Below are 19,871 nucleotides of genomic sequence, written 5' to 3'. Positions count from 1 at the left end.
TAAACTAAGTAGCCTAGTTAAGCCTTTAAATGTCTAGAATGTATAGAAGTGTCTTGAAAAACTTGAAACTTCATGGCGAACGGAAAGAAAAACCTCCACATTTTTGGACTCGCGTGATCCTTTGAGGTAATCAAAAATCGCTGCTTACATGGTAGACTTTTAATCAGTATTATCCTAATCATAAAAGCGGAGTATTGGTGTCCATGTTAATGTACTGTAGTGAAAGTGGCAAATGAAGTCGCAAGCTGTCAAAGACAGCCCTATTCTCTGCCTTTAAGCTGCGTCCATGAGCCCTCACATTTCATAAGTTTGACATGTTTCCCCCCTTTTGTAAAGCGTCATGCTTTATGTTGCTGTGTCAGAATCTTTGCTTGTAAAATACAGCCAGACTTTAGAACGCTTAGTTTAAGCAAATTTGATGAATGCGATCGTGCGTGTTGATGAATCTGAAGGGATCCCTCCCTCGCTCACCGGGTCCACTGTATTGCACGCGTTATCTGTGTGTGTGTGTGTGTGTGTGTGTGTGTTTGTAGTCCACTTAGAATACCAACATTGAAATCATTTTTGTTTGTTATTGGCATTGATTGTTTTGAAATTCAAATGGCACTTACACGCCTGTGTTTTTATTCTTGTAATACAGGGGTTTTCAAAGTGTGAGGCGCGCCTCCCCTGGGGGGCGCCAGAGCATGTCAGGGGAGGCGCGGGAAAAAATGTTATATAATAAAAATATAATAATTAGGTTTAATTATTATATGTATTTTTTATTATTTTTAAACGTTTTAAGTAAACAAAGCTAAAAAAATAATACGTTAAAAATAAGAAAACCTTTACCCAGAAGGCCATAGCTGTGATTTCGCTTCTGTTTGGCAAGCCCGCCATTAACGTTACAGGTATATGCCTGCTAAACATGCTGCTAATGCAATGAATCAGTTTCTGAGACCCCCGATTCAAAGCCTTCAAGTTCAGGGCTTAAACCCAAAAGACGACGATATGATTATCAGTATTTGAGTTTAGGATTTACGTGGACAGGACCAGCTGATGAACCACGACCTTTGTGTGTGGTTTGTCAAGATATTTTGGCTAATGACAGCATGAGACCCGCTAAACTTCTGCGACACCTTGAAACCAAGCATGATGAGGTAGCAAGAAATCCTCCAGAATTTGTGTGTGTGTGTGTGCGTGCGCGCGTGCGTGCATGTTTGGGAGGAGGGGGGCGCCAATGGATAAGTTGTGTCAAAAGGGAGGCCCACTGTCTTAGTCTTTGAAAAACCCTGTTGTAATATATACGCTGTTTCGTGATTAATTATGATTAATTACGTTTTGTGATTAATCACAATTAATTACACAAAAAGTGTGATTAATTATGTTATTATTTTAATCATTTGACAGCCCTAATATATATATATATATTTATATAAATATATAGATTATTAACAGGCCTAACATTAACCATGTGTGCTGGATCATCCTTTCATTATCACTAACTGTATGTTTTTTTACCAGCTTTCTTTTGCTTACAGTTATTGTTGTTGGTATAATTTATTTATCTTTTTTTTTTTTTTACAATAACATCACTTTAATATGAGATCAACCCAGACCTGGTGCAGTGCAATCTAAGCTGCATCCAATGCTTTTTAATGCACTCACCTAACCCCAGCCCTAACCCGTTACAGTGACGTCCCTCACTCCATTGAGTGCATTGTGTCTGACATTGCATCACTGAGTGGTGCAATTTCAGCTTGCTTCATAAAGGCTGTATCCAGATACTATTAAAATTACATTTATTTTAAAATATCTTTTGGTGTTTATTTAGAGTAGAAATCACTCATAGTGATTTACTATCACTGGAATATATGACTGCATTAAACGTTAATTATATTTAATGAGAAAATGCTTAACTGGTTTTCACATTATGTTTTTAATGTAGTAAACTGGATGCGGATTTTTCTTTATATCAGGTTGTCTATGCGAAAATGCCTAATAAGCAATTTACTACTTGCTTTTTATTCTAACCGTATCTATTATCAGCATGTCTTATTACCTGCCATAGTAATTCTATTACCTTCAGTAATTTTCATTTAACTCAGTGAGTCCCTTTCCATAAAATTACCAAATTTTATGTATAGAATTGTAATGTGTATATGTATTTATTATATTTTCCATTTTGCCAATTTTTAAGCATCCTTTGGACAGGTGTTGAGAATTAGCAAGTTTGCTAAAACACTTAAACAAATGGATTTGGTTGTCCAGTGTAATTGTGATGTCCATGTCAAATAAAAAAATAAATAAATAAATAATCTGTCGTGGTACATATTTCTATTAAATTATTCTTGATCACAGAAGCACATGAAAATCTGTGTTTTGAAACAACTTTAGTCTCCTTTCAACAAGTATTATTGTGGTGTTGAAATAAATTGGTGTAAAACAATTATATAATACCAAAAGTACTGGAATTACAGTTTATAATTTGCATATAGATGCTAATCAAAAAGCAGGCAATCAAAATCATTTCCTTACAGCAACTTAAATGAAAGTAAAAATGTTATATGTGTGTTTATGTATGTGTTTTTGCTTATTTTAATTATAATTTTCATTTTTGATTAACAACTTTAAATATAATATTCAATGTTTAATCATTTCAATTAATAGGACATAATAGTAATAGTATTAGTAATTAGTTAACAATCAAAATTAATGTTTCTTGTAGCTCTGGTGAGGACTCAATGTTGCTTATGAATCTGTTTGGTTAACAAGATCTGTGTTTGTCATTAGTTTTAGGTGATGTGAATTCTACATATGGACATACACTGGACTGAATTAACCACTAAGATTTATTTATTATCAGATAAAATCTCCATATTGAGCTGCTGGAGCTGATCTGTGGCCGTCTGGGGCTCTGCTTTCAGCAGTTCTCTGCACTTCCTGTGTCACTCCTGCTCACTCTATACAAATCATTCACAGCGTTAATCCAGACTGACCCTAACAATACAAGCCCAGCCATGACTGCTGTCATTCAGATAGGTGTCATGTCATTGGCCACCTGTTCACTGTAACCAGGGATGGCTCTCAATATCATCCAAACTGGGCCGATCAGCTGCCGCTGGACTGAGACACCAGCGAATCAGCTGACGGCACTCTGTTACACACAACACCGTCTTCAGAAACACAGAGCAACACACTTCTGCTCGCTCACCACATGATGTTCATTTGTGAGTGAGTCTCTTACCTGTGGACAGCTGTCTGGGAAAGTGCAGTCTGCTTTTGGACGTGACCCTCCGTGCGCCTCTGAAGGGGAAACGGTCGCACAGGATGTTGAAGAGGGTCACTCCTACTGACCAGACTGTAGCTGGAGCCGCATGATAGCGCTGTCTGTGGAACCACTCAGGTGGCGCATATTTAAGAGTGCCTGAAAGACACAAGAAGAACACAAACACCCGCTCAAAACTCTCCAGTACACACTAACTCCCTTTAGAGGATCATCAAACAGTTTCCAGTTCAATCATACAGTTTCCTTCTGCAACACAGACCCACCTGAGAAGTATTTGTAGGCCGAGCGCTTTAGTCGATCTCCACAGCCGAAGTCCAGCAGCTTGATGTCCTGGGACTCTGTGGAGATCAGCAGATTCTCCGGCTTGACGTCCCGGTGCAGGACGCGGCGGCTCTCGCAGTGTTTCAGCGCCGCGATCAACTGCACCAGCACTCTCTTGGCCAGACGCTCGTCCAGACAGCCGTTCTCCTCACAGAAGCTCTGGAGATCCTGGCAAGGAGACGGCCGCTCCAGGATCAGGACGTAGCGTCTGGGACAGTCAAACCAGTCCAGCAGCTGCAGGACATAAGGGCAGGCAGGAGCTGAAGTGACGCGGGTCATCAGTGCCACCTCCAGAGGCAGCCGACCCTGACCATCCTGCAGGACAAACACTCCATTATCTCCAGAACTGAATCGAACACAACAACAGCTTCACATTGAACTCACGACTCTCAGTCTCCTCTGCGTCCGGTCTTTAGACACATATTTGATGGCCACCTAGACAGATAAAGCACAGTAAATCACACCTGCCTGATCATCACACATCACATTACTGATATCAGGCTGACTGAATGAAGAGTGGAGTAAACGTCTTACTGGCAGTCCATCCGACCTGCGGATCCCAGCAAACACAGAGCCGAATCCACCTCGTCCCAGCAGTGGGCCCTTCACATACTCGTCTGCAACACAGAAGAGCAAGAGAAATGTCTCAAAGAGAAAACAGGCTGCAATAGCAAAACTGTATAAGAGCATTAATGAAGAATGATGCAAGAACTGATAAGGTCTGGAATATGAGGTTATTCTGACCTCTGCGAGAGCGTTTGGCTGCTCTTCTAGATGAGATGAACGGACGTTCCTCTTCTGGCGTTTGCTGGCTGCCGCTCTGCCACTTCCTCTTCCTGTTACCCTGATCTGCGGACACAGACTCGGCCAACAGGGAAGACAGAGGAGCGACAAATCCTGGAAGCTCTCGGCTCAAGGTCCGGGTTTCACCATCACCATCATGTGTCCAGACGTCCTGAACAGCTGCCTGGGTGAAAGCAGCACTCCTGGATCTGGAGCGGCCTGAGGCTACAATATTTCACATTTGATTATTAATATTAGTCAATCAATAATCAATGTCAGTAGATGCATTTACAATAAATACAACACATTTGATCATTTATAGTGGGAACAGTTAGGATGAAATTTATTCATTTGTACTAGTTGATTTGCATAAATTCATCTAAATATTATACAACATCATATCATAACTGATAATAAAAACATGATAAAGTTAAACACTCACCTAGTCTTTCACCCATGATGCTGTGATCCATTGACAAACTCCTACAAACTCCACCAAAGCTGAAAAAAGCAAAAAAAGAAATAAAATATCAATTTAAATTAAAAACTGAAATAAAATGAAACTAAAAACAAGATAAAACACAATAAAATAATGACAAAAGGTGTCGAAAGCAACAATTTAAGCTCTTTCAAAAAATGAAAACACTTTTCAAAGAAATATCCGTCGATCTCCTTATAAAATACAAGTCTTCTGTCAGAAATCCTCTGGTCTCCTTGAAGAATCGCAGTTTCAGCACAGAAATGTCTCAATTCTCTCTCAAATCTCTCCTCGTCTCTCCAACAGATAGCGGTGGGTTTCAGTGTTTATATATAGAGTCAAATCGTAACACGCGTTGCTATAGCAACCACAACTTGAATCGCGAATCTGAATCACGTGAGAAAAATAAAGCTACGCATCTCATCTCAACATATGAATAGCATTGAATATTACCTATTTAAATAAATAATTTATAATTCTTGAAATTATTATTTCATTTACAAAACAGTAATTGGTGAATAAGCAAGTTACTTTATATTACACATAAAATAAATCAAACTCTCAATGATGTAAATGGCTCGTAAATCTGTTCACTTAACGTTAGCCCAACGTTAATCTCTGTATAGATTATGCTCTTTGATTGTGACAAAAAGGGCAATCATATAAATCCACAGTTTGAAATAATAAATTGTTTAGATAGAATGAATATCAGTACAGTGATACTCAATACGTTTCTTCATTCATTTGATTAACTGTTACCGTAAACCGCACTCAGAGCGACTGGACACCTTTTTTTCAAACCACGTTTATGTCATTATTTGTGATATAACGTGTTATTTATTGCACAGATTCGTGCTGAAATGATCATTTATTGACGTTAGGAATTATAAAGGATCATGTGACCTGAATACGCAAATACCTGATTTAGGTCGTTGATGTTGTTTTTTTGCCCAAAAGAAAAAAAATGCATAATTTTAACATAATATTAATAAAAAATCATTCCTAAATAGACGAAAAATTAACACAAAAATCTGTCAGTTCGTTTTGATAATTTGCTCAATATTGCTCACCGTCTATTTTTAAATATTAGTTCCTAGACATTATAAATAAATGTTTTGATTTAATAATTTAAATTTAGCTATCTTTAATTCTATTTTTTGTCGCGATGAGATGCATTGCTTTGTTCTGTTCACGTGATTCAGATTCGCGATTCAAGTTGTGGTTGCTATAGCAACGCGTGTTACGATTTGGCTCTATATATAAACACTGAAACCCACCGCTATCTGTTGGAGAGACGAGGAGAGATTTGAGAGAGAATTGAGACATTTCTGTGCTGAAACTGCGATTCTTCAAGGAGACCAGAGGATTTCTGACAGAAGACTTGTATTTTATAAGGAGATCGACGGATATTTCTTTGAAAAGTGTTTTCATTTTTTGAAAGAGCTTAAATTGTTGCTTTCGACACCTTTTGTCATTATTTTATTGTGTTTTATCTTGTTTTTAGTTTTATTTTATTTCAGTTTCTAATTTAAATTGATATTTTATTTCTTTATTTGCTTTTTTCAGCTTTGGTGGAGTTTGGAGGAGTTTGTCAATGGATCACAGCATCATGGGTGAAAGACGAGGTGAGTGTTTAACTTTATCATGTTTTTATTATCAGTTATGATATGATGTTGTATAATATTTAGATGAATTAATGCAAATCAACTAGTACAAAAGAACCCATTTCATCTCAACTGTTCCCACTATAAATGATCAAATGTGTTGTATTTATTGTAAATGCATCTACTGACATTGATTATTGATTGACTAATATTAATAATCAAATGTGAAATGTTGTAGCCTCAGGCCGCTCCAGATCCAGGAGTGCTGCTTTCACCCAGGCAGCTGTTCAGGACGTCTGGACACATGATGGTGATGGTGAAACCCGGACCTTGAGCCAAGAGCTTCCAGGATTTGTGGCACCTCTGCCATCCCTGTTGGCCGAGTCTGTGTCCGCAGATCAGGGTAACAGGAAGAGGAAGTGGCAGAGCGGCAGCCAGCAAACGCCAGAAGAGGAACGTCCGTCCACCTCATCTAGAAGAGCAGCCAAACGCTCTCGCAGAGGTCAGAATAACCTCATATTCCAGACCTTATCAGTTCTTGCATCATTCTTCATTAATGCTCTTATACAGTTTTGCTATTGCAGCCTGTTTTCTCTTTGAGACATTTCTCTTGCTCTTCTGTGTTGCAGACGAGTATGTGAAGGGCCCACTGCTGGGACGAGGTGGATTCGGCTCTGTGTTTGCTGGGATCCGCAGGTCGGATGGACTGCCAGTAAGACGTTTACTCCACTCTTCATTCAGTCAGCCTGATATCAGTAATGTGATGTGTGATGATCAGGCAGGTGTGATTTACTGTGCTTTATCTGTCTAGGTGGCCATCAAATATGTGTCTAAAGACCGGACGCAGAGGAGACTGAGAGTCGTGAGTTCATTGTGAAGCTGTTGTTGTGTTCGATTCAGTTCTGGAGATAATGGAGTGTTTGTCCTGCAGGATGGTCAGGGTCGGCTGCCTCTGGAGGTGGCACTGATGATCCGCGTCACTTCAGCTCCTGCCTGCCCCAATGTCCTGCAGCTGCTGGACTGGTTTGACTGTCCCAGACGCTACGTCCTAATCCTGGAGCGGCCGTCTCCTTGCCAGGATCTCCAGAGCTTCTGTGAGGAGAACGGCTGTCTGGACGAGCGTCTGGCCAAGAGAGTGCTGGTGCAGCTGATCGCGGCGCTGAAACACTGCGAGAGCCGCCGCGTCCTGCACCGGGACGTCAAGCCGGAGAATCTGCTGATCTCCACAGAGTCCCAGGACATCAAGCTGCTGGACTTTGGCTGTGGAGATCGGCTAAAGCGCTCGGCCTACAAATACTTCTCAGGTGGGTCTGTGTTGCAGAAGGAAACTGTATGATTGAACTGGAAACTGTTTGATGATCCACTAAATGGAGTTAGTGTGTACTGGAGAGTTTTGAGCGGGTGTTTGTGTTTTTGTTGTGTCTTTCAGGCACTCTTAAATATGCGCCACCTGAGTGGTTCCACAGACAGCGCTATCATGCGGCTCCAGCTACAGTCTGGTCAGTAGGAGTGACCCTCTTCAACATCCTGTGCGACCGTTTCCCTTTCAGAGGCGCACGAAGGGTCACGTCCAAAAGCAGACTGCACTTTCCCAGACAGCTGTCCACAGGTAAGAGACTCACTCACAAATGAACATCGTGTGGTGAGCGAGCAGAAGTGTGTTGCTCTGTGTTTCTGAAGACGGTGTTGTGTGTAACAGAGTGCCGTCAGCTGATTCGCTGGTGTCTCAGTCCAGCGGCAGCTGATCGGCCCAGTTTGGATGATATTGAGAGCCATCCCTGGTTACAGTGAACAGGTGGCCAATGACATGACACTTATCTGAATGACAGCAGTCATGGCTGGGCTTGTATTGTTAGGGTCAGTCTGGATTAACGCTGTGAATGATTTGTATAGGGTGAGCAGGAGTGATACAGGAAGTGCAGAGAACTGCTGAAAGCAGAGCCCAGACGGCCACAGATCAGCTCCAGCAGCTCAATATGGAGATTTCATCTGATAATAAATAAATCTTAGTGGTTAATTCAGTCCAGTGTGTGTCCACATGTAGAACTCACATCACCTAAAACTAATGACAAACACAGATCTTGTTGACCAAAGAGATTTAGGAGCAACATTGAGTCCTCACCAGAGCTACAAGAAACATTAATTTTGATTGTTAACTAATTACTAATACTATTACTATTATGTCCTATTTATTTAAATGATTAAACATTGAATATTATATTTAAAGTTGTTAATCAAAGAGATTAGGGAGCAACATTGAGTCCCACTCCTCACCAGATATTTACATAAATATAAATGTATACATAAATATATATCCACACCATATCAGAGCTTGACATTAAGCTCTCACATGTGGTTGTCCTTCAGACAAGTACATTTGTAATTTAATTGTCTGAATGAAAAAGTCACTTTCAGTTGAGAAACGTCAAAAAAATAGGTCTGAGTAAGTGGTGAAGCTTTTAAATACGGTCAACCATTTACACATCCATAAATCTGGAATTAAATGTAATTTATGAGCTATGTGGAGGCAAATTTCCTATTTTGTTTGATAATTTTAAATGTTTAGCTGTTTTTAGGTAACCTCAAGTAGGTTTATAGTACTTTGTGCAAATCTAATGCATGTTAAATCAAAAATGGGGGCGATGCAGTGGTGCAGTAGGTAGTGCTGTCGCCTCACAGCAAAAAGGTGGCTGGTTCGAACCTCAGCTGAATCAGTTGGCGTTTCTGTGTGGAGTTTGCATGTTCTCCCTGCGTTCGCGTGGGTTTCCTCCGGGTGTTCCGGTTTCCCACACAGTCCAAAGACATGCGGTAAAGATGAATTGGGTAGGGTAAATTGTCCATAGTGTATGAGTGTGAAGGAGTGTGTTTGTGGATGTTTCCCAGTGATGGGCATCCGCTACGTAAAACATATGCTGGATAAGTTGGTGGTTCATTCCACTGTGGCGACCCCTGATTAATAAAAGGACTAAGCCGAAAAGAAAATAAATGAATGAATAAAAACAGTAAAATGTCTCACGCTTGAATGCTTTTATAACCCTCCACACTTACAGGCCTCAAAAAACACTTGGGAAATAATCAATTAAAATCCAGACTCAACAATGCATATACTCGCAATGTCACTATTGCGAATGTTCACATTGTAATATGGATGCTGAAATGATGTATTGTGCAGCCCTAGTGAAAACAGCCATCCTGGATGTGCTTTATCCCACTTGTTACATTACACAAAACATAAAAATTAGACACAAAAACATTGCTCTACGCCTTAATTTATTAATTCTTTCATAAAACACAAAGCTGACTAAACCAAAACCGGATGGATGGACCATAAGATAACCTGTGCATTATTTTGTCACTAGATGGCGCCAAACAGTAAAAAAACACAAAGCTGTCAGAAAGGAGACCGGTTGAATAAAGCATATACTAACCTATGTATTATTCATTCACAAGAAGACAGCAAACTGTCGAAATAAGCAGTGTGACACAGGCAGAAACATATGGATATACTGTAGATGTATTATGGATGTGAATTTATTCACCAAGGTAATTCAAAGTTCCCGGATGATTCTATGTTATTCAGCAGTTGTTATCTGTGAATAACATACCTTGGAATGGAACAAATCAGAAAACATTATCCCCGACAGCCGTGTAATAATGGTATTTAATGCACTGCTTGTTGTCTGGTGTAAAACCTACTTTATATTGTATCTCAATCAGGCAGTGAAAATCGTTGATTTTTTAACAAACCAGATCTTAAACATGGCGAGTTTATGATGGCATGACAGTTTACCGAAAGCACCTGAGCTGGCTTATTTAAAATTAAAAGTCCCGTTGAAAAGGTAAAGTAAATATTGAAGAAATTAATTCCAAAAAAAATATTATAATGCTGTGAATACTTAGTCGCTTACCAAGAACAAAGTCTCCACCTTGGCCACGGCTCTCCGCAGCAGGGTGCCCAGGTGATCTCCAACCCCGGCTAACAGTATCCCAAACATGGGGATCCCCACCAGAGCGTAAAATATGCAGAACAACTGACCACCTTTGGTCTTGGGTGAGATGTTTCCAAAGCCTGGAAGAGGTGAACGTGTGAAATACAGCCAGAATTCAATGATATGCTGATTTGAAAAGTGTGTTCATCTCACCGATGGTGGTGATTATGGTGCCACAGAAAAAGAAAGCATTGGATGGATCCCATCTGCTGGTGTAATTTGATGTGCTTCTGGCATCCACACCTGCCTCAATGGCGTCAACCACTTTCTAAAGAGAAAAGATGATTTATCGAGGATGCAACTAAATCTATACAGAGAATGGAAGAACTTTACAGAATACAAAATAACTAATGTTTACAGTATTTTGTAATTATTGTTATTTTAGTTTGGTTAAAATAAAAAGATTTTTATTTTTTTTTTAAAGATTTTTAAGGTTCAGTATTATTAGCGCTCTGAGGGAAGCTCATTTTGGTTAGTTTTGACAACCGATAACCACCGGTCGTTGAACAAATATTAACCGTTAATTGATCAGATAAATATTAAAATATTATTTAATGTAAAAATTTGACGTGCCTATTTTGTATGACATAAAAAATATTGCATTTTAAAACCCTGATTTATTTTAACATGTGATATTTATTGTATCACACAAAATAGGCACGTCAATTATTTAAAAAATATATAACAAGAATATAATAAATAGGCTGTTTATTGCAATCATGTTTTTTCTTTCATCAAATAAAAATATTAGGATACCTCAAATTGATCGCTTCACGGAAAATATGCATAATTAATGCTCCGCTGTTAGTATTATATTACAAAACCTCTGTCAACATTTTTAATAAAAGTCATTAGTTTAAGGATTATGCATTAATTATGATTGTGACTTGATTCCCCTGTGTTCGTAATCTCCGTGTTTCCTTTCCGTGTTACTCTCCTGAGTATATCTAACAAAAATGTGGTGCAATGGTGCACATTTAGGGGCCGATCACACCGAGAATGCTTTTCCATTCCAAAAGCTGGAGGCGCACCACACTGCCTTTTTTGTTGAAAAGAAAAAAAGAAGCGTGGTGCTCTTTTTTATGTCACCAGGAAAGACTGAATCAGCTGACCTGTATTGTGCGCGAGTGTTGCTGTCTTTGTTGTTATAATTGTAATTTTTAATAACATTATGATATTCAAGATTTTTTAAGTCATACAGCTCTGGATAACTTGAAACAGCGACCACAAGTCTCTCCATCATTAAAAGTTCGCCGTAGTCATCTTGACAACACAAACACGGCTGTCACCTCAATGGAAACCCCGCCTCTGCTTTTATTTGATGGAAGAATGAAAATGATGCGACTGAGGTAACATGTTTTTTCCGGTCGAGCGAACATATCGCACAATGGCAAAACGCGAGACGCGCAGGGCGCAAAAGCAGCCCGCAAAAAGATTAAAGCCATTAGTAAACCACTGAAAAGATGCGCCTCTCAACGCAAAAAAAGCTTTCGGTGATTGGCCCCTTATGAAGCAAAACCAAAGAGCATAGAGTGGGAAATTTGGGATTTGGGAAACAGCCAGTGGATGGCGCGGCGGCCATTTTGGAATGAAAATTCCAATAGAACAACAGCATATTATAAGTCTGTAAAATAAACTATTAAAAGAGCTGATGATTGTGATAGTAAGTGTTGTATTGTCATCTTACAGGTTGTATCTCAGCTTTAATGTGTTTTTAAAATAAATTAATTAAAAACAAAGCAGCTGCTTGCCATCGCGACAGCAATAAGACCCAATGGATAGCCGACCGCTTTCATTCCAAAATGGCTGAATCCGGGGCAGTTGCTGAGCGCTGCTGTTGTTATGTTCTATTGAGTGTCGCCTCTTAGTCATTCTAAGCTCTTTGGCCAAACTTTAAAAGTATTTAAAATAATTTTTTTTATCGTTTTACCATTAATTGGTTACAAACACACCCTTTAGGTTAACACTTTATTCGTTATTTTGAGCATCCCTACCTCTTACCATTTTTTTCTTATTTGATTCAATGATCGAAATAACCTAGTTAAGCCTGTAAATTGCACTTTAGGCTGAATACTGGTATCTTCCAAAATAACTAGTAAAATAATATGTACTGTTATCATGGCAAAGATAAAAGAAATCAGTTACTTGAAATATTTTATTAAAACCTTTATGACAGCAATTGGGAAATATTTGAAAAAGAATTAAAATTTCGCAGGACAGATAATAATTTTGTCTTGATAAATGATAAATATAAGATTAAAACATTTTGAAATGTTGCTTTGGGAATGATAAAAAAAAGTATTAAAATTTTTGTTTTAGAATATATATATATATATATATATATATATATATATATATATTAAATAAAATTTTACATTTTACAATTTAAAAAAATAATAATAGCTCAAGTCCTATAATCACTGATGTTAAAACCATAAAAAAATAATAAAAGTACATTGTGAATTAGGGCTGGGCAATTAATCAATAAGTAATGAAAATCGACATTCAGAACCAATAATTGATCAAATTATTCCAAGTCAATATTTTCGATTACTTTCCCTTCCGCTTGTGGAGTCACGTGACGCCCCTATATTAATCTGTTATTTATACTTCTGTGGTCAGTTTGCTGCCACATCTGATCTCTGGTCCAACAGGATGATGGACCCATTCTTGAGCCCTACTTTGCACTACTTTGACGATGGTTGGAAGCTGTGCCAGAGATGCCTTGCGATAGCATATTTTCTATTACATTAAATCGATTATTTACATTAAAATATTTCTTTACAGAAGATGTAAGAAATGCACTGTTTAAAGTATTGTTCACAGCACAGGATATACAAGAGTTGTTGTATTTAGAAGAGATACTGCTTATTTTTTACTTTTAATATCAAAAACATTGAAAATGATTTATTTTGTTTCCGAAAGTGCATGTTATTTATTTTCACTTTTTCATAAGAAAAAAGCGTCTGTTAGTTTTAGGCAATGTGTGTTTTAATTTTAGCTGTTCAACGTTGACGTTCAATAAATAATCACAGATAGTAGATAATATAAATAACATTATTTGTATGTTTATGTTTAAATAACACTTAAAAAACTAAACAAGCACTATATCAGTACAAAAAGTTACATATTATTATCTTTGTTGTTTTTTGTTGTTGTTTTTTACAACAGAGAAGAAACAAAAAATGTAATAAAAAGGGAAAAAAAATAATGATGATAATAATAGTAAAAGAGGAAAAGAAAAATTCAAACAAGAATAATAAGTGTACAGAAAAATTACAACCAACTATCACAATCAAATATTCAGATACATTATCAATGTTGAAAGTAAATGTTTACAATTAAACAGTATAAAATAGTAATAAATAAAACAAACAAATTAAATTACTACAAAAAAACATTATTAAAATGGGGAAGGAGATTGCATCTATTGAATGGAAGGCAATACCTTAAGAGAGTTAAAGTAAGTTATAAAACATTCATTCATTCTTTCATTCATTTTCTTGTCAGCTTAGTCCCTTTATTAATCCGGGGTCGCCACAGCGGAATGAACCGCCAACTTATCCAGCAAATTTTTAACGCAGCGGATGCCCTTCCAGCTGCAACCCATCCCTGGGAAAGTTATAAAACATTGCCACTTTTTAAAGAAATTAGTTTTCCCAGAGCATCTAACCTTTTCCAACTTTAGAAAATGCATAGAATCTGCAAGCCATTGGGATGTAGTTAGAGGCTTATTTGATTTCCAGCAAAGTAGAATATGACGCCCGGCTCATAATGAGGTAAAGGCCAAAATATCAAGTTGTTTAGAATTGAATTGGGGCCAAATCTTTGGAACCCCAAAAATGGCAACATCAACAACACCTTGGACATAACTGTAAAATAATTAGTTGTATGTTTAATTATTTTAAAATCATGTGATGCACCCTTCAGAAATCTCTCACTTGTGATATGTGAGCATATTTACTGTACAAAACTTGTCAGTGAACTATTAATTGTAAAAAAAATATTTAAAATGTAAAAAAAAATTATTAAAAATGTATTATAATAAAAAAGAATTATTAAAAATGTATTATAATAAAAAAGAATTATTAAAAATGTATTATAATAAAAAAGAATTATTAAAAATGTATTATAAAAAATTTAATTAATAAAATAATTGTTCATTAATTGTAATCTAGTTCAAATGTTCAATCAATTGAGATTTTGATTGTCGGATAATTGCCCAGCTCTATTGCAAATTACTAAAACATAAATTAAAATAAAAACAAAACTGACAATAATGAATAATTATTGAAATTCTATATTAACAACACTAAAATAGCACTGTCGACTGCTAGTTAAAATGTTCCTGATTTAAAACAATTATTTAAGTACACATAATCAGTATATCAGTTTGCGCGTTGATTGATTTTGTGCAACCTCTGTGAACTCCCTCAGACTGTAAGCAGTGACGCAGCTGTGGTTCTGCAGGAAAGCCATCTGAGAGGTGAGCAGCTCCCGATGAGCCCATTCCTCCCTGGAGGACTCGAGCCAGCCGAACACCAAAGCCCCCAGCACCAAATACAGCAGCACCGCCGCCAGGATGGTCAACAGTGTGGAGTAGCGCATGGCTGTGACGTCAGGCCAGCTGGAGGACTGTTGTGGAAACACAGGTCATCGTGTGTCCATCAGGTTTGCTGGAGCGTAGAGGGGAACGTCAAGGGAAGTGGTCACAGTAATGACATTATCTGTGGTATATGAAGAGATTTGAGAGAGCTTTGAGAATCTGGAAAAGTATTTAGGGTCAGTGATGGATAAAGTACACAAATCAAGCAATCTGACAGTCTCCAATAGGCAAGGCAAGTTTATTTATATAGCACATTTCATACACAGTGGCAATTCAAAGTGCTTTACATAAACAAGAATAAAAGAAAATAAAATAAAAATAAAAACGAATAATAAAAATGAGTAAAAAAAACATAAAAACAGAATGAAGAAGAAAGAAGAAGACATAAAACATAATTGTGCAATCTGTCGGACGCAGCACAGTGCTCATTCAGTAAAGGCACAGCTAAACAGATGTGTTTTCAGTCTTGATTTGAACATGCCTAATGTTGGAGCACATCTGATCATTTCTGGAAGCTGATTCCAGCAATAAAAGTACCTTTTAATTTTAGTAGAAAAGTTTTGTACAAAACATTTTATTATTAAAACATTCACTCATGACTATTGATTATTGATGATAAATGAAGTGTGGAAACAAGTTAGGGCTGTGAGATTTAAAGAAAAAATACCAAACACAAAATTTTGGTGAAAGTGAAAGGTAAAGGTGAACTATTATGCTGCTTTTTACAAGATATACAATAAGTCTTTGATGATCCTAGAGTGTGTACTGTATGTTAAATTTCATCCTAAAATACCACACAAATAATGTTTTACAACTCTTTGAAACTGCTCCTTTCAGGTTTTGATCTAGAGATCAAGAGATCACCCAATCCGTACTAAATCGTCACTTTAATAATTTAATTCTTTGTTTTAGGCATGATGATATGTCACCGTGGATATTAACAGCAGATTCATTGAGCTGATCTGCGCATCTCTGATAGTAAAATAATACGTTAATCTTAAACGTTTTTAAATTAACATTTATTTATAAAAACAAAAGTTTGTCTTTAGACAACATAGATACATAGAACAAATAGATACAGAAAGAAAAAACAAGACATTTTAGCTTTTACAGATACAGGAACAAGATAACAAAAACGTTGCCACTTCAGCCTAAACGCCAGCTACGTTGTTTACTTATCTTTTTCTTTGCACTGTGCAAAATGGTGAAATAGGTATTTTTGTATTAAGTTATTCTCTTTAGAGATTTTTTTAATTGGGTTATATCTTATATAACTATATTTTTATGAAATTATAAAAGCTTATTTATTATGTTAGGATTTTATAGTGTTTGTATACTGGGGCTCTTTTTTGACGGTCCATGCGCAAAGTGCAAAGCGCAGGGCGCAAACACATTCAGGGTGTCAGAATCCACTTTTGCTAATATAAGGACGGAAAAATCCGCTTTGCACTGTGGCGCATGGTCTAAAAGGGTTGAGTTTATTTTCTTAATGAGTTATAGGTGTGTTTTGAGAATAAACCATTCAGAGTCTCATCTCCCATTCCCTTTAAGAGCCATTTGCGTCGCACCATAAGCGCATTTGCTATTTACATGATGTAAAGTAAGTGTAAGTGGAAAAACTGAGCATTTCACTAGCAAGAAAACAGTTAAACAGAGCATCTACAGCGCGAGAATGAGAGATAAATTATTAACTTTCACTTTCGCTCTCGCGGATAAGGAAACCTTGTATGCACAGACATCAATTAGCCTATAAATAATTAATTTAGTTTGTTAAACGCAAATATTTGTTTCAAAACTATTTCTAAATTCAGTTCTAATTTCCAGCAAACGAATAAATGAACAATATTAATGAAGTGTGTTCAAAAACCTGAGTTATATCCTAAAACACATGCTGTGCCCCATGTGGTCTAAAACCTGCAGGTGGGCAAATCTAAGGTTGTTTTTAATAAAACAAAAATTAATATGCATGTAATAAATAATACTGCTAATAATAATAACATTATGCAAAAGCAAATTGTTCTGAATGAACTGAAAAAGCCCCCCAAGATGAAGAAGTCATGAAGGCAGTGGTTTTTATATTTATGTTAGCTAGAAAATAATATATTTTGTAATATTTTAATCCTTTATATTTATATTCTATATATATCCTTATTATATCCTATATATATATATATATATATATATATATATATATATATATATATATATATATATATATATATATATATATATATATATATATATATATATATATCCTTAATATTTTAATTCTTTTCCATATGTAAAGATATTTGCGTATTGCTCTACATCTTGTGTGTATTAAGCAGTGTGTAAGCGAGGCACACAACTAACGCGCTCTGCGCTGGACAATAGACCGGCTTTGTTCTGGTCTATTGAAAAATCTGTTATAGTTTCTCAAAATAGCAGCGTGCCAGCAATGTGCCTCAACACGCCTCCCTTTTTAGACCAGAACGCCTATGGGCGCACATATGAGCGCAAATGCATTTGCTATTGAAACAGCTTGGCGCAAAACGTCAAATGGACTCTTGCGCCAAGCTGAAACTAGCAAACAACAATTGCGTCGCGCCTTGCGCCACATTGCGCCGGGTGTATGATAGGGCCCCTGATGTATTTTAATTTCTCGTTGGGTCTGTTGCAACGTAATTTCGTTCTGCATTACAATTTTATTGTGATGTTTTGAATGACAAAAACAAAGGAAACTGAAACTGAAATGAAATCAGAATAGCATCTACTGTGTTTAAATTCTGGCAATTCCGCCTCAACTCCAAAACACGGCACTGAATGAGCGTTCACTCGCCTCACTTGTTGTAGGAATGCACAAAATTCTCCTTGCAAGGCGCTGCAGTCATAGAAATAAACGATTGTTGTTTCTCAATTGTTTCTCCCACAACAAGGATTTTCCTCTGATGACTCCTCTAACTGAAACTTCGAACAGTAGGCTACTCTTGCACTTCATCCATTATTTTGGGTGTCTAATCTTCCCAGTCTGCAAAGCCCACTCTTTTTTTTTTTAGTTGGTCCACTGCAATGTCCCGCTATATCCACCCACCACCCACCTGCAATTAATCATAATGTATTTTTTATTACCCAACCGGCCCGGCCTGCGGATTATCTACAGCACCTGCGGATATAACCGCCATCCGCGCATCACTATTTTGATGCAAATTGTGCCGTTTTGGTGGCTGTCGCTTTACATTCAAACGAGATTGTGCTCTGTTCAAAAGAGGGCGGAGCTACAAATGCTTTTGTGTCAGCATAGCGGCAGATAAAAAAAGTATTTGTACAACTAGTTTTCTTGTTTTGATACATTATTTGAAATATGGATAAGACGTGAATCGGGCAACACGGTGGCGCAGTGGGTAGCACAATCACCTCACAGCAAGATGGTTGTTGGTTCGAGCGCCGGCTGGGTCAACTGCATGTTTTCCCCGTGTTCACATGGGTTTCCTTCAGGTGTTCCGGTTTCCCTCACAAGTCCAAAGACATGTGGTATAGGTGAATTGGGTAAGCTAAATTGTCCGTAGTGTATGTGTGTAAATGACTGTGTATGGATATTTCTCAGTGATGGGTTGCAGCTGGAAGGGCATCCGCTGCGCAAAACTTATACTGAATAAGTTGGTGGTTCATTCCGCTGTGGCGACCCCAGATTAATATAGGGACTAAGCCGAAAAGAAAATGAATGAATGAAAAAGACACAAATAATTTTTTTACATTTAAAATCATGTCCAATCTAAGCATTCCGCCTTGTATATAAAAAGATATCATTCATAATAATCTTAAAAAGGTCTTAAATAGTCTTAAATTTGACTTGCTGAAATCTGCAAAAACCCTGTGCAATTTCAATTTTATTTTTAATGTAATTTATTAAAACAGCTCAAAATTTTAACTTCAAGACATAGTTCAACCAAAAAAGAAAAAAATGGAAACTTCACTCAAACCTTGAGTTTCAAACCTTTCTTTCTTATGTTTAGTGCAAAAATGTTGAACCTGTAACCACTAGGGATGTAACGGTATTGTAAATACCGTCATACCGCAATATTAAATTTTTTCGATATTACCGAAGTCGCATGACTCTGTAAAACTATAGGTCTTCTGAGAAAATTTGCTCAGGCGAATGAAGCGAACGGGAGGTAGCTGAAACTTCATTTCCCATCAGCCCCGGCGTGGCCATAATCCTTTGCGGTCTGTTGTCGCTACAGATCCAGTAATGCGGAAATGGAGTGTGCTGCTAGTAGCGGAGATGAAAAAAAGATGGAAATGATCGAACCTAAAGCGGGTGTTGTCGCCGCGCGCGTGCTGAATAGCGGTGCTGTCGCGCGCGTTCTTATCAGCTGTGTTGTGGCGCGCGTATTGTAAAGCGCCGAGGGGGGGTTGAGCGCGCATACTGAAGGGCTGGACTGGACGGAGGTTGTGTCGCGTCGCAGGGGCACTTTTGATCGTTTTGGAAGGGCATTTTCTATCCAAGACTAAAAAGGGCATGTGCACTGCACAGGTTGAGCCCTATGTGTGCACGTGCCTGCAAGTTGGGGAATACGACTAATAACAGTCATGGGGACTGCAGAAACACAGCACACTGTTCAGATTGATGCAGACATTGACTTGTACCGCAAAGAGATCTCTATCTCACTCATGGTTTGTCCTCTCAAGTGGGGGAAAGACAATGCACAACGTTACCCCACTGCTGTCAACATGGGCCAAGTCATATCTCTCTTGTCCCAGAATCCTCAGTCCCAAACGAGAGGGGTTTTTTCTGTTGCAGGGGACATTGTAAATACCCAGAGATACCAGCTTTTACCAGATT

The 19,871-nt window shown here is 37.6% G+C and overlaps 3 protein-coding genes across 16 annotated transcripts in view; 1 reads left to right on the top strand and 2 right to left on the bottom strand.

Annotated features, from left to right (window-relative positions):
• kcnk4a (potassium channel, subfamily K, member 4a) overlaps positions 1–6,050 on the bottom strand; it is a 34,405-nt gene extending 28,355 nt beyond the window's left edge. For 2 of the 8 annotated variants that reach the window (XR_015507072.1, XM_087281149.1), the window contains exons 1-7: positions 5,019–5,219; positions 4,815–4,873; positions 4,334–4,597; positions 4,124–4,206; positions 3,974–4,024; positions 3,532–3,904; positions 3,227–3,406 (exon numbers count right to left, since the gene is read on the bottom strand). Coding sequence is in view for 7 of the 8 variants with exons in the window: in XM_087281149.1 (XP_087137275.1) it covers positions 3,227–3,406; positions 3,532–3,904; positions 3,974–4,024; positions 4,124–4,206; positions 4,334–4,597; positions 4,815–4,845 (982 nt within the window). In the remaining variant the exon portion in view is untranslated. Of the gene's footprint in view, positions 1–1,562; positions 3,137–3,226; positions 3,407–3,531; positions 3,905–3,973; positions 4,025–4,123; positions 4,207–4,333; positions 4,598–4,814; positions 4,986–5,018 lie in introns of those variants that run through there. The other 6 variants (XM_087281153.1, XM_087281154.1, XM_087281152.1 and 3 more) reach the window with 6 other exon arrangements.
• LOC110438979 (serine/threonine-protein kinase pim-3-like) lies at positions 5,245–16,581 on the top strand. 7 transcript variants are annotated; one of them, XM_087281171.1, is made up of 9 exons: positions 5,245–6,271; positions 6,417–6,475; positions 6,693–6,956; positions 7,084–7,166; positions 7,266–7,316; positions 7,386–7,758; positions 7,884–8,063; positions 8,154–8,249; positions 14,881–15,338. In XM_087281171.1, exons 2-8 carry the CDS (start codon positions 6,445–6,447, stop codon positions 8,243–8,245), a joined length of 1,074 nt encoding a protein of 357 aa, XP_087137297.1. In that variant the 5' UTR covers positions 5,245–6,271; positions 6,417–6,444; the 3' UTR covers positions 8,246–8,249; positions 14,881–15,338. The 7 variants fall into 7 exon arrangements, with proteins under 7 accessions (XP_087137297.1, XP_087137295.1, XP_087137294.1 ...); XM_087281169.1 differs by lacking the exon at positions 14,881–15,338 and adding an exon at positions 8,348–8,476; XM_087281170.1 differs by lacking the exon at positions 14,881–15,338 and adding an exon at positions 8,348–8,476 and having other exon boundaries at positions 6,076–6,233.
• On the bottom strand, positions 10,316–15,051 carry LOC147840769 (potassium channel subfamily K member 4-like). Its single transcript, XM_087281227.1, has 3 exons — positions 14,863–15,051; positions 10,597–10,711; positions 10,316–10,523 (listed from the first exon to the last, which is right to left on the bottom strand). Exons 1-3 carry the CDS (start codon positions 15,049–15,051, stop codon positions 10,351–10,353), a joined length of 477 nt encoding a protein of 158 aa, XP_087137353.1. The 3' UTR covers positions 10,316–10,350.
• Positions 16,582–19,871: the final 3,290 nt, after the last annotated feature.

This window comes from Danio rerio, chromosome 14 (assembly GCF_052040795.2).
Source record: "Danio rerio strain M-AB ecotype USA chromosome 14, GRCz13ab, whole genome shotgun sequence".
In the NCBI taxonomy this organism is placed as follows: domain Eukaryota; kingdom Metazoa; phylum Chordata; class Actinopteri; order Cypriniformes; family Danionidae; genus Danio; species Danio rerio.
Note: the sequence above shows the minus strand (reverse complement) of the source record. Positions and strands in the feature narration are given on the sequence as shown.